General features: G+C 45.3%; 1 protein-coding gene across 2 annotated transcripts in view; it reads left to right on the top strand.

Annotated features, from left to right (window-relative positions):
* The first annotated feature begins 272 nt into the window (after positions 1–272).
* RANBP10 (RAN binding protein 10) overlaps positions 273–25,213 on the top strand; it is a 52,551-nt gene continuing 27,610 nt past the window's right edge. Inside the window, exons 1-3 of one of the 2 annotated variants that reach the window (XM_081118392.1) lie at positions 273–530; positions 1,308–1,419; positions 13,410–13,462. In XM_081118392.1, coding sequence (XP_080974518.1) covers positions 296–530; positions 1,308–1,419; positions 13,410–13,462 — 400 coding nt within the window. In that variant the 5' untranslated portion in view covers positions 273–295. The remainder of the gene's footprint in view (positions 531–1,307; positions 1,420–13,409; positions 13,463–25,213) is intronic. The other variant, XM_081118391.1, reaches the window with a different exon arrangement.

Below are 25,213 nucleotides of genomic sequence, written 5' to 3'. Positions count from 1 at the left end.
GGAATTGTAGTTCTCAGTCATCCAAAGTTTCGGCCAAACCGGCTTATGGCTGAACAGCTTTGTACTACATTTCCCAAAGTTCCGGCTGGCCCGAGTTGGTCCGCCTCTGTGGCGCTCAGCATTGTGGGATATAGAGTTCGAAATGTAGCGAGGCGTGGCCGTGTCCAAAGAGAGGTGCCGGACTCGGACTCGGTTTCCCTGCGGCCCCGGTAGACTTGCCGGTCATTGGCTGAGCGGGGCGGATCTGGTCCCGCTCCTCCCCGCCTCCAGTGACACAATAGCAGCTCCCTCCAAGATGGCGGCGGCTACGGCGGACCCGGGAGCTGGGAGCCCGCAGGCTGGAGACTCCTCGGGCGGGGGAGCTGGGGGCGGGCTGCCGTCCCCAGGGGAGCAGGAGCTGAGCCGGCGCCTGCAGCGCCTGTACCCCGCGGTCAACCAGCACGAGACGCCGCTGCCGCGCTCCTGGAGCCCCAAGGACAAGTATAACTACATCGGCCTCTCCCAGGGCAACCTCCGCGTCCACTACAAAGGTATTAGTCTGTTTGGCCGCGGGGGGAAAATGCCAGAGCGTCTGTGGGGCGGCTGTGCTGCCCAGCCCCTACCCCATCACGTCCATTCCCCGGCCCTGTGCTCCGAGTTAGGCCTTAGTCCCTGCGGGTGTCCTGGGTGGTGGGGCTGACCAGGCCGAGGGTCGAGTACTAGTCTGCTTTGCCCTGAGACACCCGATGTCAAGAGAACTGCAACAGGTGTGACCAGACCCAGTGCTGGGTTGGAACCTCCACCTGAGGGCCTTCCTGCTTGTCCTGGGATAGCTCCAACTCCATCTGGGTCCTTCTTCACCACTGCTTAGTTTCAGCAGAGTCTGAAGAAAGGGGAGGTCACATCTGTTCCAATAGCCAGAGGCCCGTGGGCTTGCTCCTAGACTCCCACACTGGCCCTGGGGTTCTGTACTAAAGTTTGGGGGGGTGTCCTCCAGGGCTGCCTCCTCATCCCCTGGCCTCCCAGGTGGGCTGCCTGCATTCTGGAGAGACTAGACTGCGGGCAGCAGTGGGGAATCTCATGTATCCACATTGCCTGTACCCTCCTTTGGTTTGCACCGGAGACAGAGTCTCAGGCAGGGTTGCTGTTCTCAGGAGGAGGTGAGCCGAAGGTGGGAGGTTTGTTTGCTCAGTTGTCTAATTATTCCTTAGACTATGTAAGGGCTTCCTCTGGCCATGGAGGAGTGAAGTTGCCGTGGAGCAGAAAAGAATGAGGTTCCCATTTGCATTTCCTTGTGCCGATATTTATTCCTTGCCCTCTCTAACTAGGTCATGGCAAAAATCACAAAGATGCAGCCTCAGTGCGTGCCACCCACCCCATACCTGCTGCCTGTGGCATTTATTACTTTGAAGTGAAGATTGTCAGCAAAGGAAGAGATGGGTAAGCCCCTCCTTACCACCTTCTTTCCCCCAACACAAAACTATTCCCTGTGGTCAGAGTTCGAGGTCTCCTGGGTGACACTTGTGAATATTGTGAGCTGCTGAGCCACATGGGTCTGGGCTGCTGAGGGTTGAATAGTAGGCTGCTTCTGTTACCTGACTGTGGGCATGGCCTGGGCTAAGCATCAGCCCTTGATGGCAAGTAGGTGCATTGCAGGCAGAAGAGGGGACTTCTCTTTAGTAATGTTGTAATGAGATATCTCACAGGCCAGGGAAACAAGTAACAAGTTTACATTAACAATTCAGCGTTCAGAATGGGGTTCCCCCTACTGAAGTGTGGTGTTTGTGATCCTCCTCTCACATTCTTGCTGCATTCAAGGTTCCTTTTTATGGCACTTAGTCATGTAGAGGCCCCAGTAGCCTTCAAAGGGATAATAGAGTCTCCACAGTATTCATCAAAGCTGTGGCAGCTACTGGCCTGTCATCTCAGGGTAAACAGCATGCACATGGTCAGAATCAGGTAACTTTATGCTGCTCATAAACTTGTTTTTCTGTCCAGGGACTTGAACACCAGTTGAACCAGCTTTAGGAAGGCCCTCATTAAAGTCAGCATTAGGGAGGTTCCCTATTTTATGGTGATCTAAGCAGAGAGAGGAAATCAAAGGGAAGATTTTTCTTTTCTTTTTTTCTTTTTTCTTCTCCCAGTCTCCCTTTTCCCAATGATTGTGACAAATCAGGTGTCTGAGTTATGAAATAACATGATTGCAGCTGTCTTGGAAAGGCTTTCCTCATCAGACCTTAGGTCTGGTGTGGGAAGTTTGCCAACACCTCTCGTGACCTTTGTGCCAACACTGAGTGTGTGTTTTTGAATATTCAGAATACTTTTTCTCTCCTAGGAAGTGTCCCCTTGTGGTGCCAAAGGGCTATACTGGGGGCAAGACTGCCAGAGTCAGAGCTTTGCATGCTTCCTCAGTAATGATGTAACGTCCTTGCCTGAGAGGGTTGTGTGATCATGGGTAGACTGTGGGGCTTTCCGCATCTGTACTGTGGGGAACTAGGCCAGCATCTAAGCTGCTTTTAACCCCAGAATTCTGTTATTTGGAATTCTGATCATGGCAAGGTAGTGTATCTTTTGCTGTTAATCCTTACCCGAGGATATTTTTCCCATTGATTTTTAGAGAGAGAGTGGAAAGGTGGGGGAGAAACATTGATATGAGACACATTGATTGGTTGCCTCCCCCACACACCTCAACTGGTGTTGGGGCTTAAACCTCCAACCTAGGTGTGTGCCCTTGACCAGGAATTGAACCCATGACCCCTTGGTGCACTGGCTGACGCTCTAACCAGTGAGCCACACCAGCCAGGGCAAGCTATTGTATTTTTTACTTTTATCCCCATCTAGTGCATTTACAAATATGGAACATATTATTGGAGGGCTTTAAAGCTTCTGTTTTCCCTTCACACTCTCTGATAAAAGCACATATATTTAATGTGCTTGAACTAGTGTGAATGAGAATGGCTTTTTAAAACAAACACTGCAAAAAACAGAGTATAGACTGAAATGTTGGTGCTGGAGTCTCATATTGCCAGAGAAACCAGGGGGCTTTTTAAAAAACTTATAGGGAGGAAAATGGATTGTTTTCTCTGTAAGCCTTATCATAGAAAGCAGCTGAGTTAGTGAGAGAATAGAACAGTTTTTCAGAAGGGGAATGTTGAAACGTAGAGACCTAGATTCCTTCACCTGACTTTTAACATTTCAGTTGTAAGTGGATCTTGCTGGAAAGGCCCTGTGTCTTGTTAGATTGCCTTACTTAGGTGTTGCTGTAAAACTGAAGAAAGTTGGGCATCTTCTCCCAGCTTCTGTTTCCAGCATTTTTACATGTGGTAACTATAGCCAATGAGCTGACCTGGAAACCTCAGTTTTAAAAAGGCCCCAGGTCATGTATGCCTTGGTAGCCTTCTTCAGTTGACCACTCTCAAATTGCAAATGTATGAATATCCCATGGCCTCTATAGAATCCCTGAAAGCCTTCTTGTGGCTAGGGTGTAGCTAGTGGTTGGTATGGGCCAGGCATGGTTTCAAGGAGACCAAGGGCAGTTACAGAACAGACAAAATTATCAGCTTGTTTCCTGTCAGTGTTGGAGGTGTGTTTCTGACCCGGGTTTGGTCCATGACCCAGGTGTTAGCTGGTTGTGTAGCTTTTTTGTATTATCTAGTTGATCCTCACAGTGTCCTGGAAAGTGTCTGGAGCAGATGATGATGTACCTATTTTGTGGGTGAGCCCTGAGCCCCTGGGATGTTTGGTGACCTGCCCTGGCTGCAGGGCTTAGGGTGTGTAGTAGAGTAGCCTAACTTGTCAGATGTCCTCGCCTGATCCCAGACACGTGTCTCCATGCTGCTGCTGCCTTTCCTCATTGCATTCCTTCCCTGGGTAGAGTGATAGAATGTCCAGTTGGATTCTTAGGGGATCACAGTGTTCTTAGGGGACAGAACTAAAAGGTGCTTAGTGCTGAGTGGCGCCAGACAGGTGTGACATGCTCTGAACTGGGCTTGATTGACTTACCATCTTATTGAATCTATAAACTTGTTTTTCTATAGATTTGAGTATGGACCTTTTTTGTAAAAGGTGTTTATGAACCCAGTTGTCAGTGTCATTATTTTCCAGAAAGGCTTTTGTTCTATGATGTCTTTTGTAGAAAAACACATTAAGTACACTAAGCTCATCAAATTAGAAAGGTTTCGTAGAAAATTTCTTCATACCTACTGTGTGCCAGGCCTATGCTAGGTGCAGGGAGAACAAAGGTAAAGCCAGCACAGGCCAGCCTTGTTCTCAGGGAGCCTGTGGCCTACTCAGTAGAGTGGACTGAAAGGCTCTCTGTAAGAGGAGGCAGGGCCTGGGCATGGTTTTGAGGGACGAGTATGAGTTTCCCAGCAGGTGAGAACTTTTGGACCTAAAATGAGTCAGGTCACTAACTAGCTTGATGTCAGGTTGCTGGGCTTTCTGGGTACTCCCCAAATATAAGAGAGAGTGGAGAATGAGAGACTGTGTTTAAGCTGAGAGCTTGGCACAGACTGATGGGATTCTAATTTGATGAGCTTAATGTATTTAGTGTGTTTTTCTACAAAAGACATCGTAGACTGCTTTTTGCCGAGTCACCAGAGCTGGGAACCCCAGGAGCAGGTCTGGTGGGGCGAGGAGACATCAGAGCTCTGCCAGTGGTGCCAGGAGATAAGGACATCTGGGTTGATCTTGTTAGGAAGCCAAGGAGGCCCTGAAGCTGAGGGTCCCTGGGGGAAATGACTCGCTCAGTCAGAGTTCCTGGACCTGTGGGTGTCCCCAGCAGTTAGTGATGACACATGGAGGGAGTGGCTCGCCAGGCTGACAGATGCTCCATGGTGACCCTCAAAATAGACTGTAACATCATCCCAGTGGTGGTAGCCTTCTGACATGTGATGGGTGGCTCTACCCAAGAACAGCAGGCCTGGGCTAGAGCGCTAGATGGAGTTGTGGGGGCTCTCCTCTGCAGCTGGTGCCCAGGCCCTGAGCAGGGGCCTCCGGCCGCAGCCAGCCTGCCTTTGCTTGCACTTGCAGCTAACTTCCTTTGACCAGGCAGCAGTGCGTTCATCCATTAATTCTACACACCACAGTGAGGCACCCATTGTTTTGTACCAGTCCTGCTCCTGGGCCTCAGGAGCACAGGCATGAGGCCTATCCAGAGAGGAGGCAGATATGCTTGTGCGCTCGAACTCGCAAAGTGGTGTAGAAAAGGCCATTCATGGTATGTGCTATACCCAGGGGTGACCCAGAGGTTGGACTTCCTCTTGCACCTGAGAATTTGGGGAAAGCTTCATAGAACAGTGATGATGCTAAATCTGGAAAGATGAGTTAGAGGGTTCCAGGTGAACAAAGTGAGAAGCAGATGCTTCAGGCAGAAGGAACAGTGCATAAAAAAATGTGGAACACAGGCCATGAGTAGGCAGGGGCCAGATTGGAAATACCTTCTGTGCTGTGGCCAAGGAGCATGGGCTTTATCCTGAGTGCAGCAGCAGTGTATGAGGACTTTGGATCTGTTCACACTTTTTTTAAAAAAATATATTTTTATTGATTTCAGAGAGAGAAAGGGGGAGGGAGAGAGATAAAAACATCAATGATGAGAGAGAATCACCGATCGGCTGCCTCCTGCACATCCCCCCACCCTGCTGGGGATCGGCCTACAACCTGGGCATGTGTCCTTGACCAGAAATCAAACTGGCAACCTTTTGGTGCGTGGATCAACACCCAGCTGAGCCACACCGTCCAGGGCTACCTATAGGTAATTTTAACTATAAAAGAATACATAAGATCTTTCAACACCTGACACAGTATATATTTTAAAAATAGACAACAGAGGATGGAGAGATATAAGTTTAAACAAATACAGATGATTGTCATTATGTATGTTGTGTCATTTGAGGCCAGTGCAGAAAACAGAACCATTCCAGATATTTTAAGCAGAAAGTGGTTTAATACATGGAATTTGTTGCTTTCAGAATCATTGGAACTTAGAATTTCCTTGTAATGGTGGGCTAGGTTATTTGAATAAGACCTTCTGCTGAAAATAATGAAAGATGGTAAGTTACACACTAGAAAACTCAAGGCCAATTTCTGGATGAAGACCTGTAACTAGAGAGTTAAGGGAAATATCTGAGTACCTAAGAGCATTTACCATCTCCTCACACAGCTATGCTCCAGCTCTGTAATTACACAGGGCCAGAGAGGTAGAGGATAGGGGCCAGAGCTTACTGGAAATGGGATCTGGTGGGAACCCTTTCACATTAAGCTGGTGTACCAACTGGCTACACCCTCTGGTTAAGGCATTATATTTGGTTTTTTAATGTGGCAGCCTCTGGAAAGTCAAGGCTTGGTACTTGAGATTCTGTCTGCCCTTTAGGGAAAGAGCCAGAACCCAGGGTGTGTGAGTAGCCTGCCTAGGGCCACCCAAGAGGGCTGTTCTGCCCCTTTCTGTCTGTGGGCTCTCTGGGTGTTTTGACAGTGCTGGTGGCAGTGGGCGCATGAGGGTCTTCTGACCCACATTCAGCAGAACGACCTTCTTTCCTGCAAGCACATCCTGCCTCAAAGCCCCTTTGCCTTCAGGCCTCTTCTTCCTCGGATGGTGCTCATGCTGGGTTCATTCATCTCTATAATGCCCCTCCTCTCATTGTGGACCTGCCCAGAGTTGGGCTTAGTGGGTTATTGGATGGCTTCCTAGCAGAGGGGTAGGGTGGGGGTGAGGCCATCTTTTGGTGTATGAGAGATGCTCCAACCAGCTAAGCCACCCTGGACTTCTTTTTTCTGGCCCTGATGTGAGGCCAGAATACTCTGGTGCTTTCCACTGTGCTCTATGCCAAGGCCTACTTGTCCCATCTGGAAAAGCCAGATGAGGCTCATGCTGGCACACAGAGCCAGAAGGGTGTTCTTGGTGACTCTTTGTGTGTGTGTATATGGTAAAATATATATGACATAAAATATGCCATTTTAACCATTTTTAAGTGGTTCATTCACTGGTTTTAATTACATTCACAATGTTGTGCAACAATCACCGTCTATTTCCAAAACTTTTCCATCACCCCAAACACAAACTCTGTACCCATTAAGCAATAACTCCCCATCCCCCCCAGCCCCTGATAACCTTTTATTTACTTTCCATCTCTTTGAATTTGCCTAGATAATTCATATAAGTGGAATCAAACAATATTTGTCCTTTTATGTCTGGCTTTTTTTTTTTTTTAATCCTCAACTGAGGATAGTTTTTCCATTGCTTTTCAGACAGTGGGGGAGAGAGGGAGGGAGGGAGGGAGGGAGGGAGGGAGGGAGGGAGGGAGGGAGGGAGGGAGGGAGGGAAGGATATAGATGTGAGAGAGACACATCGATTGGTTGCCTTGTGCACATGCCCTGTCTGGGGCGGGGGATTTAGCCTGCAAGTGAGGTACATGCCCTTGGCTGGAATTGAACCTGGGACTCTTCAGTCCAAGGGCCGACCCTGTAACCACTGAGCCAAACCGGCTAGGGCTATGTCTGGCTTTTTATTTAACTTAGCATTAGGTTTTCAAGGTTTATTGATGTGGCTTGTATCAGAATTTCATTCCTTCTTATGGAAGTATATATATACCACATTTTGCTTATCCATTTACCTGTTGATGAACACTTGTTTTTTTGCCATCTTTTGGCTCTGTGAATAATGCTGTGATGAACATTGCCATACAGGTATCTGTTTGAGTCCCTCTTTTCTATTCTTTTGGGTGTACACTTAAGAGTGGAATTGCTCGATCCTTCTATGTTTAACTTTTTGAGAAACCACCTATTTTTCATAGTGGCTACACCATTTTAAATCACCAGCAATGTACAGAGGTTCCAATTTCTCCACATCCACACCAATACTTGTTATTTTTTTATCTTTACCTGAGAATATGTTCTTACTGATTTTACAGAGGAAGAGGGAGAGAAGGGGAGAGCGAGAGAGGAACACACACTAATTTGTTGTTCCACTTATTTATGCTGTTACTGGTTGCTGCTTGTATGTGCCCTGACCAGAGATCAAACCCGCAACCTTGGTATATCGGGATGATGCTCTAACCAACTGAGCTACCTGGCCAGGGCCTGTATGTTCTTTTTTTAAAAAATATCTTTCTGGTAACTTTGATTGCTGTTGCAGGGTCTACCCCATCTTGGGCTAGCACCTGGGTATAGCACATTTGCAACAGTACACAGACATTATTCTGCTAAGAATTGAAATCTCTAGGTCAGAGCTGAGAAGGAGCCCAGGAGCACATTAGTCCAATCTTTCTTCTTCTGATAGGGAACCTGAGATGTGGGGTGAAATCCAAGACCCACAGTACTGAATTAGGCTGCAGTGTCTGAGACCAGGCTTCAGAGTCTGGGGTGTCGTCCCTAGACCCCTGCTGTAAAGTATTGCTGTCACTTTAAAACTCTTCAGGTGCTTCTCTTCAGGAGGCAGGAAGGGAATGTCAGACTGTGGCTAAAGACATTTCTTTTGTGGAGTGCTCCAGGCTATCTCTCAGAACAGGATGGGGGAATTACAGCAAAGGAACGGGCTCCTCCCCCTAGGCCTTGTATATCTCTGGAGGATGTGAGCATCTAGAGGTCCAGTTTCTAAGGTCCTGTTCTCTGTCTACCACCCAGGCTTGCCTGGATTGTGGAAAAATTTTTAGTCAGTTGGATCTGTGTTGATCCTGTGTCATTGTAGCAGGGTCCCCTGAGTGTGTGCTCTGTGTTGTGCTTGGGATGCTCCAGGTGCCATGTGAACTGGAGCCCCAGCTCTTCTTCTGAGCAGGGATTTTGACCATTTCCTGCTGCTTCTGAAGGTGTGCTCTTCAGCCCTCCTGTCAAGGCTCAAGGAACTGGGTGTACTGAGGACCTGACCACAAAGGCCAGGTACTTCGGTGTGTCCCTTTGGCTCTGAAGTGGGTGAGAGCCAGCCACCTCATTATGTGACCATCAGCTGACTCTTGAAGTGGTTTTTCTATGACTATCAAAGTAATTTGTGTTAATTGTAGAAAATTTGTAAAACCAAAGAGAAAAGAAGAAGAATCCAAGCTGACGAGTGTGTTCGCATCTCCACATGACTGCAGTGGTTTCAGCAAAACAGTTGCTTTTGTGGGAGAAGCAGCACCGCAGGTGGAGGGTAGCATGGGCCTTAGAAGCCACCAGTTCATTCTCAATGCAGGTTATTGGCCAGGGCCCCAGTTCAGCCCCGCTGCTTGCAGTGGATGGTGAGAGCCAAGCCTCAGGGTGGACCATGCTGTTTGGTCAGCCAAGGGCTCCTCCACCACACTGCTCTCTAGCAGATCTCAAACCAGCTTGGCCTGAGCAGCACCTGCTTGCTGCCCTCTTTTCTCTTGAGCCCAACAGAGAGGCAGAGTCACTCTTCTAGCTCTAGCATGCATTGTGCTTTTGGCAGTGAAGGCTCGAAGTTGAGAAGGTAGAGGCCAACTCACGGCCTCACTGCCACGAAGAGCTCATCCGTTGTCCCTCTCCACTTACTGGCTCTCACTTCTCTGACGAACGGTATTTCTTCTCCATTTTGCTGCATTTTGTGAGAGTGTAAATAATTTTCTCCCTAAGTTCCTCAGATATATCCTGCTGCTTGAAAAGAGAGCCCTGCCCTAACTGGGTAGCTCAGTTGGTTAGAGCATTGTCTTGATACGCCAAAGTTGTGAGTTTGATCCCCAGTGAGGGCACATAGAAGAATCAACCAATGAATGCATAAATAAGTGGACAACAGATTGATGTTTTGCGCTCTCTGCCCCTTCCTCTCTCTCTAAAATTAAGAGAAAAGAAAGAAAAGAAAAAAAGAGCCCTGGTGGAGATGTGAAGTGTAGGGAATTTTAGCTCTGTCTATTCCAGTTACCTGCTTGGGGGTGAGTGCCCTTCTGCCTCACTCCCAGGTGTCCAAGGCAGCTTTATGTTAGGTTAGTGGTCCTTAGCACCACCTCACCTGTTACCAAGAAGGAAGCAAATGCTCACCTCCTTTTAGCTCAGCAACCCCAAATAAATAGGCATTTGTTTTTAGTTTTTATTTTACTTTATTTATTTATAGTTTGTTGATTTTAGAGAGAGGAAGGTAGAGGGAGAGAGAGGAACATCAATGTGAGAGACAAACATTGATCACTGCCTCCTGCACGCCCCCTACCAGGAATTGAGCCCACAACCCGGACATGTGTCTTGACTGGGAATCGAACTGACAACAGTTCGGTGTGTGGGACGACCCCCAACCAACTGAACCATACCCTCCAGGGCAACAGGCATTTGTTTTTAGATGTCCCAAGATCCAGGCCTTCGAGAATGGCCTGCTTTCCTTTATTAGGTTCCGATGCTAAAAGAACCTCCAGTGCATGCACTAATAGTGATCCACCAGCCACCCTCCCTGCTCTGTGTCAGGGTGCATGGTGAACTCAGAGGCAGAGGTTAGATTTGAATCTGGATCTGTCTGATGTATTTGCTGTGATGCAGGTGTGTTTCCTGTTCAGATGTTTGTGCATAGTGTAAATGCCAGAGCTAGAGTGTAGCTGGAGAAAGGCTACTACTTACCAACTGACAGGCTAAGCACTTGGGCTCCAGAGTTTCTATGTGGGTCTCAGAGAATTGCCCTTTCTTTGGTGAATGGTTATGTTGGGCAATGTCCTGGGCAGCTTCTGCTCCACCCGGTAAGTTCACCATGTTCTAAAGAGTACTTGTCCCTTTCCATCCCCACTGCTCCTGGCCTTGTCCAGCCCTGTCATCTTCCAGTGGATGATTTTGGTAGCCTCCAGTTTTGCCTCTTGGATCCATTTTCCAAATACCAGCTCTTTCATCAGCTGCGTCCTTTCTAAACCATTTTTGGAGCTTCCCATTGATCTTCCATGAAGTTCGAACTCCTTAAGGTAGTATGTAGGCTGGCTGTTTCCTGCTTCAGCTTTGGCTCTGTTTAGGTCTGCCCAGGCTGTGACCCAGCTACACTGAACTTCTCTCAGTTCCTTGATCGTGGGGCTGCTTTCTTGCTTTGATGTCTCAGCACATTCTGTTGCTTCTTCAGGGAACACACTCCTCTTTTTCCTCTCATCTCCTTTACCAGGTCTTGGCTCAGCCTTCATATCCTCTGGGAATTCCCGGGTGAGTGGGCCCTGATTCTCTTGCCTGCCCCTGACTTGACACTGGCAACTGTTGGAGGGCAGGGACTCCCCTATCCTGTGTCTCCAGCACCGTACTGGGCACAGAGGATCTTTGTGGAATGGGTGAATGATTGAAAGGGTCTCCATTAAGAGAAAGTTATCACACCTGTTTTTATTGAATTACTCAACTTTAGCAAGGACCCAACAGCTCCCAACAGCCCATTTATTTTCAAGTGCCACCAGAGATCAACAGAGGAGAGATAGTGTCAGGGTGGCTTCCTAACATCATTCTTCCTGCTCCTTAGATGCAGAAGTACTACTGTATGTGTCCAGGAGAACATTTTTGGGTATGAGGCTTTCATTATGCCCTCTCCTTACTGTTTCGCTTCATTCCTGGCAGCCACTGGAGAGCAGGGACCACATTGGTCTAGAACTTAGCAAAGTACTACACATTACTCTTGTTGTTGAGAGGGAACGTCAGGTCTGCTTAGATTTTTCTTGAGTGGATGGAGAAGTGAACTTCACTCTGCCTGTGTGTCACTAGCTTTGTGGTTGTAAGTCATTTAATCTCACAGTGCTAAGGTCAAGTGGCAGCAAGAGGGGAGAATAGTACTAGGGGTGTTGTAGCTGAGCTCAGGGCTCACTTATCTGTCACATAGCTGTGGTTTGTCCTCATACCAGCTAGAAACTGAGGTTCCCATTGAAATGAGGCTGGGAGAGAGCCTGTGACTTTGGTGATAAGGTTCTTCACCAGCCCACAAGTGGATGAACCTTGGGTTTGTTGAATGTCCATATGTGCCCAGCACTGCTGTGTCTCTGTGCTTTTTCTCTCAGGGCAGGGAGCTTCTTCCTATAGCCCCTGCATCCTGAGGTGAGTGGCAGGCATTGCCATTGTCTTGTCCACTGTGGTATAAGACATAGGGTTAGAACCTGTAAACTTAGGCTCCATCTCTTATGCTCAGATGTTTGGGTTTGGGGATTGATCTTTGGGGGATATCAGAACTGAATAAGCACATATCCAGGAGCTGGGTTTTTGTTGGTTTTGACCAGAGATGACACCTTTGAAAGACAGGGCAGGTAAAGGTATTGTCCCCCTACATCCTAAATCCCCAGTTTTGAAGAGGAAAAAAGACTTTATGTAATAGCAGATGTTATAGTTGATGATGTGGACTTGAACCTTATTTTTAAAACAGTAGTATTGATATGTATTTATTTTATTGTGGTAAAGTATACATAACATAAAATTTACCATTTTAGCCATATTTTTTTGAATTTTTATAAGAGTTTGAGCTAAACTGACGACAATTGCCAGGAAGCAAGATCTCAAATGCTCTGCCCATTAGCCATTTTTAAGTGTACAGTTCAGTGGCATTAAGTACATTCACATTGCCATGTGACCATAAAGTTATACCTCAGCCCTCTTTTGTTTGGCGTTTTCTGTATTCTGAGCTCCTCAGCCACCTTTTGACAATCATACGTGGTTAATATCAGGCATCATGTGTGGGTTTCTACTATTTTATTCTTAGAAGATGATGCCTTGTTTTTCTTATTTCTAAGTTCTTGGGGAAATACTTCACTATTTCTTTGTACACTACAAACATTTAGACTGAAAAAAAACCACCCTGTTCATTAGCTTTTTTGGCCGTCCCTCTCCTGAATGTCACTAAGATATCTTTGACAGAATTGCCCGGCATGGGCCCCACCTTGCTGTGGGTGCCTTAGTTGCTTAGGCACCTGGGGTGGGAAGAGAGAGAGAGCAGGTCTCAGGGTCCTTATACACCACCATCCCCCAGCTTTGGATGGTTGGGGAGGCCAGCGGTGACACATGGGGCAAGGGTAATGAGTTTTGAGATGCCGGAGAAGAAGCTGTGTGTGAGGGGTCTTGACGATCTTGTAGAGATCCTGCCTGGCTGTACTTTTTCCATGTCCTGGTCCTTGCTGCAGAGTGGCTTTTCCCTGTGGGACTGATCTTGCATTGCTCTGCCAAGAAGACCTTTACTAGATTGAGCTACTTTAGGTTCTTCTTGGGAATAGATTCAGCTTCCTCAGCTGGAGCCAGAAACTATGGGACTGGAAGCAGTGATTTCAGGAAACTTTCCTTTGAAACTGAAGCTAGTGGTTCCTGGTTACAGATACTACCTCCTAATTCTTCAGCTTCTTAAGACATTGAGATGATTTCCCTGGGAAAATCAAAATGTAAAGGTTCTCCAAGAACCATTAGTATGTTAAAAGCCTCTACATTTATTGCTTTTCTTGTTTTTCTGTTTTTTACCAAGAATTATTTGAGGAGGGAAATGCATAATGATTTGCTAACCAAACTTTTGTGTGTGTGCTTTTTTGAAGGTACATGGGAATAGGACTTTCAGCTCAAGGTGTCAACATGAACAGACTTCCTGGTGAGTCACTGGTTAAGAGAACATTTGTTCTGCTCTCCTGCTCCATTCTGTAATGAGAGTCATGGCGGCAGCCAAGAGGCTGGAGAGGACTTTGCAAGCCAAGCCATTGGGTAGAGGGTTCTAAAAGGTGGCATTGGGCCAGGATGGTGTGATCTTCCAATCCAACAGTTAATTGGCAAGTGATTGTCATTCATGGAATTTGAACTGTATGCAGTCAAAACCAAGTGACCTGAGCTTGTTCTCAGTGGGTACACACCTCGGTAGCCTTCACTCCCATTGGCCTTTGCTTGACCGGCCTGGGACTCAGGCATATATGGGGAGTAACACTGCTGCCAACACTGGCTCCTTTTTTACTTCACCATGGTAAAGTTCAAAGTCTTTATGTGGCTTCCCACATTGGACATGGTTGAGGCAATTTCTTAATAAATAGGATGTGCACGAGACTTGGATTGAAAGCAGCCTCAGATTTGTAGAATGCTCTGGGCCCTGCAGATGGGACTCCTCTACATCCCAGGCACTCTTTCAGCTGTTTTTTGCCCAGTGGTTCCTGCCCAGTCTTGGGCTGAGCACAGTTGAGGGGAGAGAAGCCCTTACCAGAAGCTGGTGGGTTCCAGAAGATGGTCCTAAGTCTGTTTGTCTCTTGAGTGGCAGAAGTAACATGGTGCAAACTGCCCTCACACTGTCATGGAGAAAGGCAAAGTCCCTGTGCTTTTTTCCTGGTCATCTCTACCCTTTGTGACACAATGAAGGCAACTGGCTTTTTCCAAAGAGGGAACAGCACTTAACCTTATGTCTTTTCCAGTGTGTTTAATATCAATCACAGATTTTTTTTTCCAGTGGACTAATTTAAAATACTTGAAGTCCGGATTTGCTTAGGAGTCAATTAATTGTCAGAAACATGACTTTTGTTTTTTTACTTTGATCTGAGTGAAAACTGGCCTTTTGTTATTAATCAGAATGTGTGTGGCATGTTTGGCCTCTATGTAGCATGTGGCTGTGATCTTTGGTATATAAGCCCCTGGCCTCAGCTGACTGGATGTGTCTACAGTGTCCATACCCTGCCTTTTCATGAACAAGGAGGTTAGGAAAATAATTTCTCATCAAGGGTAAACTGATTCTTAATCTTTCTCTTGCTCTAAATATGCTCTTTGAACTTTTGCACGCTTGGTGAGGGAGGAAAGAGGCTTTTATAGGCTTATTGTACAAAATTTATCATTTGTTGTTGGGTAGCACTTGAAGCAACCCTGAACATCAGTTAAATAATTTCTTTGTTAGTCTTCATAAAGGAATAGTATGCAGCCATAAGTAATGAGGAGGTTCTTTAGGTACTGACTTGGAGTAATCTCTAGGATGTATTGTTAAGTGAAAAAATATAAAGTGTGCATAGAACAGTGTATAATATGCTACCAAGTGAAAAAAAGAGGGAAAGCAAACATATCTGTATTTGCTTGTACATGCATAGACAGGATATCTTTGTAAAGCTACAGAAAAAATTGTAATATTGGCTATCTTTTGGGAAGGGACAGTGTGGCTAGGGACAGCACTGGAAAGGAAATTTTTCACTTTTGAAGGTTTCAGATTTTCTTTCTTGTGAATATATTTTCTGTTTAAAAAATATAAGTGAAATTAAGACAATAAACAAAAACAAATGCCCCCGCATCAAGAAGCCCTCATACTTGTCTTTCAGGTGGTCTTGGAATGCAGCCCTTTATCACGTGCTAGATTTGGTATTTGCATTCCACTTGCTCACCCTTCTTTAGTAAGAGAAGTGTTTTTGCTTGACCCATGGATTTGGGATCCATGGAGTGGAGCAGATGATGTGGGAGGTATGAATCAGGGTGACCTGAATCTCTGAGATGGAGCCATATGGAGCCAGCCTAGTCTGTTTGCCTTGGTTATGAGATGGGGCTCTGGGATGGTCAACAGCCAGCTGCTGGTCATGTGCTTTGACATTGTTTATGTAAAATTGTAGGGAAATCCATTTGGCCCTTGGAAGTCACACCCTGTCCAGGTATAGGGGGTAGGCCTGCAGGGAGAAGGAGCTTGGAGACAATGGATGAGGTGTTTGACACATCAGGAGAGATGGCAACTTCTTTACATCCTCAGAGGTGTATCTTTTTTTTGGCAAGAGAAAAGGACCCCCTCAGTATTCTGTGGATATTGCACCTGTCTTCATTTTCACTCTGTCTGCCAGCTCCTGAGGGTTTTTCTTCTTGCCATATCTGATCATCTCCCTGATTTTTCTTTAAGGTGGAAAGCATGAATCAGATTGCATCTAGATAGGGATTCTCCCTAGGAAGGACAGATGCCTCTGGCTTTCCCAGGATACAAGGGCGGGCTGAGTGGCTGGACAGACCTAGTACAGGACAGATGTAGGGATAGAGGGGAAGCCGTCTCTTAGGAATGAGGGTGGGCCTGCCACTGTTCATCCTAATGTTGGATTGGGAAGATCAGAGTACCCTTGGTGCTTTCCATCTTCTGGGCTCACTTTATTTTTATTTTTTAATAAAAATTTTATTGATTGATTGGTTTTAGAGAGAGGAACAGAGAGAGAGATTGAGAGGTTTGTTGTCCCACTTATTTACGCATTCATTGGTTGATTCTTGTAGGTGCCCTGACTAGGGATCAAACCTGCAACCTTGGCATGTTGGGACCATGCTCTAATCAACTGAGCTGCCCAGTCAGGACTCACTTTTTTAAAAAAAATTGGTGCTCAGGAGCATATATTTTCCAAAACAGAAAGTATCATCATTCATAGACAGTGGGACCTGAAACTACTTGCATGTATTTCAATGGGGAGAGGAGATGGAGGATGATAGCAGCTAAAGCCTTCCTGCCATTTGCTTCTGATTTCCAAGAGGCCCTTGGTTGAGATGAAGGCTATTTGGAGTGATTGGCTGTATGGTTGGTGGAAGGTTAGTGATAGTGGTGGCCTAGGCAGGGTCTAGAATTTGAGATTTTGTTGTTAACCTTAGATGAGATGTTTGAGGGTTGATGTATCTTCTTGATAGATACAGGTGTGTTTGTGGAGGGTGGTGGGTGGTTGGAGTGATTGCTTCAGCTTCACAGTAGTGTTTCAGACTGGCATGAGGGGTGATAGAAGTTTGCCAGGTGGTTCTGGACGATGGTACAGTAAGGCCTGCAATTGAATCCATTTAAGTTGTCTAGTGCAATAGGAAGGCTTCCTGGGGACAGTCAGGATGAGCCAGTTGAAAGAGTCTTGTGTCCCACGTCAGGGGGCTTGGACTTCTTTATGTAAGCAGTAGGGGCTGCAGGAATGTTTTGAGAATAGACCAGATGTGATCAGATTTGCTAATAAGCATCTGATTCAGAAGTGCACTAGTAGGAGGAGGCCTTCCAGAGGGGTCGATGCTGGGCTGGGGCTCCTGGGCAGAGAACTGGAAGAGCTCGGGCATATCAGGGAACTTCAGGAGGTGGTTAAAGAAAAGACTCCCTTTCCTTGTCCTGAAATATTTAATTGGAAGCATTTAATCAGAAGTGGGCAGTTAAATTTATAAATGCCTATGGGTGTGTGAATATTGAGATAACTCAATATATCTGGTTTAGTTAAAAAGAATTCTATTAGATCATTGGGAGGAGTTCCTTATTTTCATGGTTGTATAGGTAGATAGCTTTCTATTTACAAGCTTAGAAAAATTTATCAGTGGATCCGTCAGGACCAGTTGGTCTTTTGGAGAGGACACTGGGGTATACAAGTTTTTAGAAGGCTTTTCCTTCTTCTTTTGTTAGCTTGTTCAAATAATTTGTTTCTTGTGGCATCACTTCCAGTATATTCTGCTTTGGTAATATGATTCTCTTATAGAAAAATGTCTATGATTAATATTATCAAAACCTAAAAATAAACCATCTTCATTGATCTTTTAGTTTAATTGAATCAATTGTGTCAATTTTTAAAAAGAGAATGCTTACTCTTAATCTCTTGCTTTTTTAATTTTAAAATTGAGCTATAATTAACATACCACACAATTCACCCCTTTAAAACTGCACAATTCATTAGTTTTAGTATAGTCACAAAGTTGTGCTACCATCACCACTGTTAATTCCAGAACATTAAAATATATATATATATATTTTTTTTTTTAATGATTTCAGAGAGAGGAAGGAAGAAAGAGAGAGGTAGAAACATCAATGATGAGAGAGTCGTCATTGGTCAGTTGCCTCCTGCACGCCCCCAACAGGGGATCGAGCCGGCAACCCAGGCATGTGCCCTGACTGGGAATCAAATACGATCTTCTAGATCATAGGTTGATGCTCAACTGCTGAGCCTCGCCCGGCTGGGCATTCCAGAACATTTAAAAAAAAATAATCCTCACCTAAGAATATGTTTATTGATTTTAGAGAGAGAGAAAGGGAGAGAGGGTGAGAAACATCGATGTGAGAGAAAAACATCGACAGGTTGCCTCCCGTATGGGTTTGAATCTGTAACCTAAGTATGTGCCCTGACCAAGAATCAAACCTGCAGCCTTTTTGGTGTACGGGATGATGCTCCAACCAACTGAGCCCCGTGGCCAGGGAAATTCCAGAACATTTTTATCACCCGAAAGAGAAACTCCATAGCCATTAGCAGTCATTCCTAGACTCTCCCTCTCTAGCCCCTGGAAACTACTAATAGAAACTACTTTCTATCTTCATGGATTCTCCTGTTCTGGACATTTTATATCAATGGAATTATATAATCTGTGGCCTTTTGTGACAGGCTTCTTTTACTTAACATAAAAGTTTCATCTAAGTTATAGTATGTGTCAGAACCTCATTCCTTCTTATGACCAAATAATATTCTGTTGTGTGGATATATCACATTTTGCTTATTCATGCATCTGTTGATGGATATTTGCATTGTTTCCACCTTTTTGCTCTTATGATTGGTGCTGCTACAAACATTTGTGTACAAGTTTTTGTGTAGGCATATGTTTTTATTTTTCTTGACTATATGCCTAGTAGTGGAATTGTTGGGTCATATGCTAACACTGTTTAATTGCTTGAGGAACTGCCAGACTGTTTTCCACAGCAGCTGTCCCATTTTACATTCCCACTAGCAGCATATAAGGGTTCTCCATATCCTTGTCAACACTTGGGATTATCTGACTTTTTTATTGTAGCCGTCCTAGTGGGTGGAAAGTGGTATCTCATTGTGGTTTTCATTTCATTTCCCTAATGACCTATGTGCTTTTCATGTGCTTATTTATCATTTGTGTATTTTCCTTGGAGAAATGTCTATGAATGTCTTGTACCTATTTTTTAACTGGGTTATCTTTTTATTTTTGAGTGGTAAAAGTTCTTTATATATTCAGGATGCAAGTTTTTTATCAGTTATATGATTTTCTATTCTTTCCCCCTATTCTGTAGGTTGTCTTTTCACTTTTTTGATATCCTTTGAAGCATAAGTTTTTTGTTTGTTTTTTTAATCCTTATCCAAGGATATGTTTTTTATTGATTTTAGAGAGAGAGAGAGAGAGAGGGGGGGGGGGGGAACATTGGTGTGAGAGAGAAACATTGATCGGCTCCCTCTTATTGCCCTGATGAGGAATCAAACCTATAACCTAGGTATGTACCCTGACCAGGAATCGAACCCTCAGCCTTTTGGTGTATGGGACGAGGCTTCAACCAACTGAGCCACCCAGCCAGGGTGAAGCACAAAAGTTTTTAATTTTATGAAGTCCAGTTTGTTTTATATATATTTAAAATAACACAGTGTGGTACAGGTGCAAAGATACATATATATTGTGGATCCCTTGCAATGCCATATGAATTTTAGAATTAGCTTGTCAATTCCTATAAAGAAATCAGCTGGGATTTTCACAAGGATTGCATTGAATCTGTTGATCAGTTTGGGATGTATTGCCATCTTAACAATATTAAATCTTTCGATCCATGAGCATGGAATGTTTTTCCATTTGCCTAGATCATCTTTAATTTCTTTCACTAATATTTTGTAGCTTTCAGAGCATAAGTTTTGCATTTCTTTTGTTAAATTCATTCCTTTTTTATTCTTTTTGATGCTACCGTGAATGTAGTTGTTTTCTTCATTTCGTTTTTAGGTTTTTTTGTTGCAAGTGTAGAAAATATAATTAATTTTTATATGTTTATCTTGTATTTTAATTCTTTATGTTGCTGGTTTCAGTTTGCTAGTATTTTGTTGAGGATTTCTGCTTCTACTTTTATTTTCTTTGTCCTTCTTTCCTTTGGTTTATTACTTTATTTCCCCCCATACTCTTGAGTATAGTTATGTCATCATATTTTAATTTTCTTACTAATAAAGGTAGGTGTCTTGTTAGAGACATATTTTCTAAGTACCTCTACTTCTCACAAGTTTTGATATGCTCTTTTCCTTTTAAAGTATTTATTACTTTTTTTTTTTTTTCTCTTGGTTAATCCTCACTGGAGAACATTTTCCCATTGATTATTTTAGAGAGAATAGGAGGGAGGGAGGGAGGGAGGGAAACATCTATGTGAGAGAGACACATCAACTGGTTGCCTTCTATATGCACCCCAGCTGCAACCCAGGTACATGCTATTGACCGGAAATCGAACCCACAACCCTTCGGTCTGCAGAGTGATGCTCTAACTACTGAACCACACCAACTGGGCTACATTCTTTATTCTTAATTTTATTCCTAACCCTGGTTACATTCAAGAGAGTAGAGTTCTCTGTAATTTTCACTTGATTGGGCACTATTTAATTATATGTTTAATTGGCTGAGCCTGACTTTATGTCATCATAATCTGTAATATAATGTGGGCTGACTTTTTAAAAATGATTGTACTGGTTTATCTCCAGCACAATCAGTTTTGCGAAATATGTAGGTACAGAGTTTGTTTCTCATCTGTCATATAATTTTTATACATTTGTTTTTTTCTTATTCATTAATATATCTATATATTTTATAGGTTTTTTTTACCAGGGAACAAAAGTAATTTGAAATTGATGTGTTGAACCAAGGGCATTGCATTGGAGTGTTTGAGTAGCTGTGGGCCTGATGGCTAGCACCGGGTGGGGGAGATGGTGGGGTGTGTTAGGGAGAACCACTGAGGGGTTTAAGTAGGGGTATAACCTACTGAGGTTGGAGGGGGCAGGAGCAGGTGCAAGGAAGCCAGTTAGGAGTCTGTCTCAGTGGCCCAGAAGAGCAAGGTCGTATCTTGGAGTAGAATGATGGAGAGGAGAGGACAGGATTGAGTCCTGTGGGCGGTAATTCAGCTGGGCTTGGTGTTTCAGAGTAGTGGGTGAATGGACTGTAAGCCCCTGGTGGTATGCTTACAGATTTTTGCTGATAATTTGTTTCATGAATGTTTTTTATTAATAAAATGGCTGCGTGATGGCTATTTTAGAGGCCAAGTCTCAGTGTCATTAAAAGGAAGTGGGAGAGCTTAAGTTGAGCAACCCTTGCTTGAGTCAGCCCAAGAAAAGGGATTAATTTAGGAAGTCCAGCATTGGCCTACCCAGCTGATGCTGTCAAGAAGTACCTGGCCTTTGGCTCTTAGTCCTGCCTTTTATGAGTCCTTGAAAGAAAAGTTTGTGAGGAAGGAGAGGCCCAAGTGTAGAACTGAAGCCACTTTTCTTACAGTTCTTGATCTGGTTGAGTGAAACCAATAAGAACAGATGATGGCCTGGCCTGAGAGAGTCTCTGCCTCTTTCTGTCTGAAGCAAGTTCTTAACCATGGGGGATAACTTTCCTCTCTCTCTTCCTCCCTCCTCTCCTTTCCTCCTCTAGCCTGGGCAACTCGTTTCTCTGGTTTCTTTTGGGTCTTGTTCCTGATTAGAAATGACAGTAGCTGAGTGAAGTGGGTGTGGAGAAGGCAGAGGCAGTTCTCACCTTTCTTGAGGGATCCAGAAGACTCTAGTTTGGCCTATGAATGGTTGGGTGTGCTTTGCCAGGCCCTGCAAGTGCAGTTAAAGGGCAGCCGGTGGGCCCTTCAGGCAACTCACTCCTCTATCTCTGAGCAGGTCACACCTCCAGAAACCTCAGTGCTTTGTGAGCCCACTTGCCCCAAACTGAGGTTATCTTCCTGCAAAAATCAGACCTTCATGCGTTCCCCATCTCTGCTGAAAGTCACCATCGACCCTGGTCTTCAGGTGGCCTCCTCAGAGTAATCTTCATGCCCTCCCTTACCTTCATCCCATGGTCTGCCACTCCCCAAGCGTCTCTTTAATCTGCCCCCCTTCTCTATTCCTGCTGTCATTGCCTGTCCATTGGGCTGTCTCCTTAGCCTCCTGATTGATCACTCTACCTGAGGCCTCTGCTCTCCACTTCCTGTGTACACTCTGCCCCTTGCCTGCTTTGTGCCTCTGATCACTCTGCCCAGAGGACATAGAAACTGGTCTCTGCTCAGTTTCTTCTGCCCTCCACAGACACCACATACCAGCATTTCTGTGTGGAGCCCCAAACATGTGCAAATATTTCTTACTTTACCCCTTAGGGTGTCCTTCCTGCTTGTGACCCTCTGTGCAACCTTGCCCGACCCCTTTAGCCCTGATCATATCTCCATGATGACACTTGTCACTTGCCTCATATGACTTTTTTACATTTATCCAGCCATGTCCTTGCTCGCTTGTTGGGACTTGGACCACATCTTTTGAATTTTCTTAGTGGAGGAGGGGAGAGAAACATCAATGTGAGAGAGACACATTAATCGGTTGCCTCCTGCATGCGCCCCGACCTGGGGTCGGGGATCGAACCTGCAACCCAGGTATGTGCCCTTGACCAGGAATCAAGCTCGCAACCCTTCATTGTATAGGCCAACACTCCAACCACTGAGCCACATTGGCCAGGGATAGACCACATCTTTTTATCATCAGTATCCCAGAAAGAACACAGATACACTTGGGTTGTGGGAAACAGCCATTCCTGTGTTTTGCTGTGCTCAATGTAATTTCTTTAGCAAGCCAAGTGTGGTGGAACCAGTCTTGAGTCAGGTCCCCGCTGGGCCTTGGGCCAGAATACTTCATATGAAGCTCAGCCTTCCTTCACTGCCTTAACGATTGTGGTGCTGATTGCCTGTGAGGTCTCTGTCACTGCCTTCTCCCTGCAGGAGGAATGACTATTTCCCATTTTCTGTATGTCAAGGCTCATTGTCACTGAATCAACTACTGGCTCACATTTGATCACAGGAGGAAACAGGTCTCTAGGACCATTGGAGCAGTATTGCACAGTGGTTAAGAACATGGACTCTGGAGCCATACTTTCTGCATTTGTGTCATGGCAGTTGTGTTACCTGGAGCAAGTTACTTAACTTCTTTGTGCCTCAGTTTTCTCATTTTATTTTATTTATTTTTTTAATCCCCACCCGAGGATATTTTTTCCATTGCTTTTCAGATAGAGTGGAAGGGTGAGAGAGTGAGTGAGAGAGAGAGACATTGATGTGAGAGAGACACATCAATTGATTGCCTCCTGCACATTACCTGACTGGATCCGGAGATCTAACCTGCAACCAAGGTACATGCCCTTGGCTGGAATTGAACCCGGGACCCTTCAGTCCTTGGGCCAACGCTCTAACCACTGAGCCAAACCAGCCAGGGCTCAGTTTCCTCATTTTAAATGGAAGTGATACTAGTACCTAACTCATATATGGGATGGTTAAGAGGATTAAGTGAATTAATTCCTATAAAGTGATTGTAAGAGTGCCTGATACAAAGGGTACATAAATGTTAGCTATTGTTGTTACTGAGAAAGATATTTTTTTCCTATCAGACGAAGAAAGTACCTATACATTGAAGTTTCTTTTATGAATGTTTGTATATCAAAGTGGAGTTAGCTGTTTTTTCTACCTAAGGGAGGAATTACCTATACATCTAAGGTTCTTTTATGAATATTTTGTATATCAGAGTGGAGTTAGCTGTAATCAAAACTACATTTTCTCTCCAGTGCTTACATTTTGGGTTTCAGTAGACATTTAGCTGGAGTTGAATTATGGAGGAACAGACAGCGCAGCAACCAAAGTCACGATGTTGATGTTTCAGTGTTTTCTTGTACTGGGCTCAGCAGCAGCCCTCTAGGGCTGTCAGGGGCAGAGGGCTGCTGTGGTGGTGGTCCCAGGGCAGAAGGTAACAGAGAGTGCCTCTCATATGGGGCTGTGGTGCTCAGACTTTCCTCGGAGCAAACAGGCATGTCTTAACTTGCACAGTCAGAGGTTTCTGTTGGAAGATGTGGAAGTTTTATTGTTTACATTTCGTAAGGTGTTTTTGGCCTCCTTAAGCATGAAACCAAGGAACAGGTGTGGCCCAGAGCAAGAATGTCAGAACTTTTGGCTAAATGACTTGGAAGCAGGGCCCGATGACCTGCAGGCAGGTGAGTGTACCTGCAGCCCCACCCACCTATCGGTGAGCTGGCCGTGAACAGCAGGGGCTGGAATCCTTGGATTGGGGAAGCAGGGAGAAAAAGCCAGGGGTGCGCCTGGCTGGCGGGGCTCAGTGGTTGAGCATTGACCTATGATCCAGGAGTTTGAGGTTCAGTTCCCGTCAGGACACATGCCCGGGTTGCGGGCTTGATCCAGTCGGGGGTATGCAGGAGGCAGCCAATCAGTGAGTCTCTCATCACTGATGTTTTTCTCTCTCTCCCTTTCCCTTCCTCTCTCTGAAATCAATAAAGATATATTTTTTAAAAACACAACAAAAAACGAATAAGCCAGGGGTGTGGATAGAGAGTAGGGTTTTGGCTTCTCCTAAGCTTGGGTGCTTTGAAGGGGGCAAGGGTAGAACAGATCTTCCTTCTGGTCTATACCTCACAGAGAGCAAGGAAGACTCGGGGTGTGGTGATAGGCGGCCCCATCTGCATCACAGCTGGGTAGCTGTTAACTTCCTCCTTTGCTGTTTCTGTGGAGGAGGCACCTGTTCTCTTGGTGTGGCATGTATTACTTTAATTACTACAGCCCCTCAAAGGGGAACCCAGGCCCACTGAGGTATACTTTCCTTGAACTTTTGGAAAAGAAGCAGCTGTAAGAACTACAGCTTGGTATTAGGAGTGAAGGGCATAGCCTCTGAAGCAGATGGCAGCCACGCCTTGGGGTGGGGTTGGGGCAAAAGGACTGTCTGCCTTCTTTCCACAGTATGGTTGTGTTCAAGTGAGCATCTTTTCCTTCCCCTGGAGCTTTTTTATCAAGCTTGCTCTGAGTGGGCTATTAAGAGCATTTGTGTTTGTGTCCTGATCCCTGTGGCAGACCCTAGGAGTCCTGATCCCTGTGGCAGGCCCTGCTTCTACTGGGTGGGACACATTCTGCAAAGAGCTGATATTTCACATCTGCACGTGCCGCAGGAGAGCAACAGCAGATAGCAGAGATCAGGGTAGAACAGTGGAGGTCTGTGCCAGGTTCACGAAGGCACAGACTCGCCCCTGTTGGTGGTGTGGCAGGCACTGACAATAAACAACAGGGTGTTGTTGTTCCCTGTCCTTTCTCCCTATCCTTGTTGGTTACAGCACATGCATTATAAGGTGTCTCAATAGCAGGTAGCTTTGTGTGGTGGATGTCTTAGAGATTACTAGCACATAGGTGGGTTTCCTGTAATCTGGAAATGCTACTTTTGTCTATACCTGCCAAACAGGTCCTGCTTCTGTCCCACTCCATGTAGGCTAGGTACCCTTGTTGCTTACAGTTGATGTGTCCTCACTGTGTCCACCATTAACTACTACCTCTCTTGGAGCATCTTTCATTCCAGAATCTATAGTGCTTCACAGGGTCTTCCTTGGGGTTGCTCAGTCCCAGTCTCCATCAAGGAAGCCATGCTTCTTTCCAGCTGAG

Source organism: Miniopterus schreibersii, assembly GCF_964146895.1.
Source record: "Miniopterus schreibersii genome assembly, chromosome: 18".
In the NCBI taxonomy this organism is placed as follows: Eukaryota; Metazoa; Chordata; class Mammalia; order Chiroptera; family Miniopteridae; genus Miniopterus; species Miniopterus schreibersii.
The sequence above is the reverse complement of the archived record's forward strand: the minus strand, read 5'-3'. Positions and strand labels throughout refer to the sequence as shown.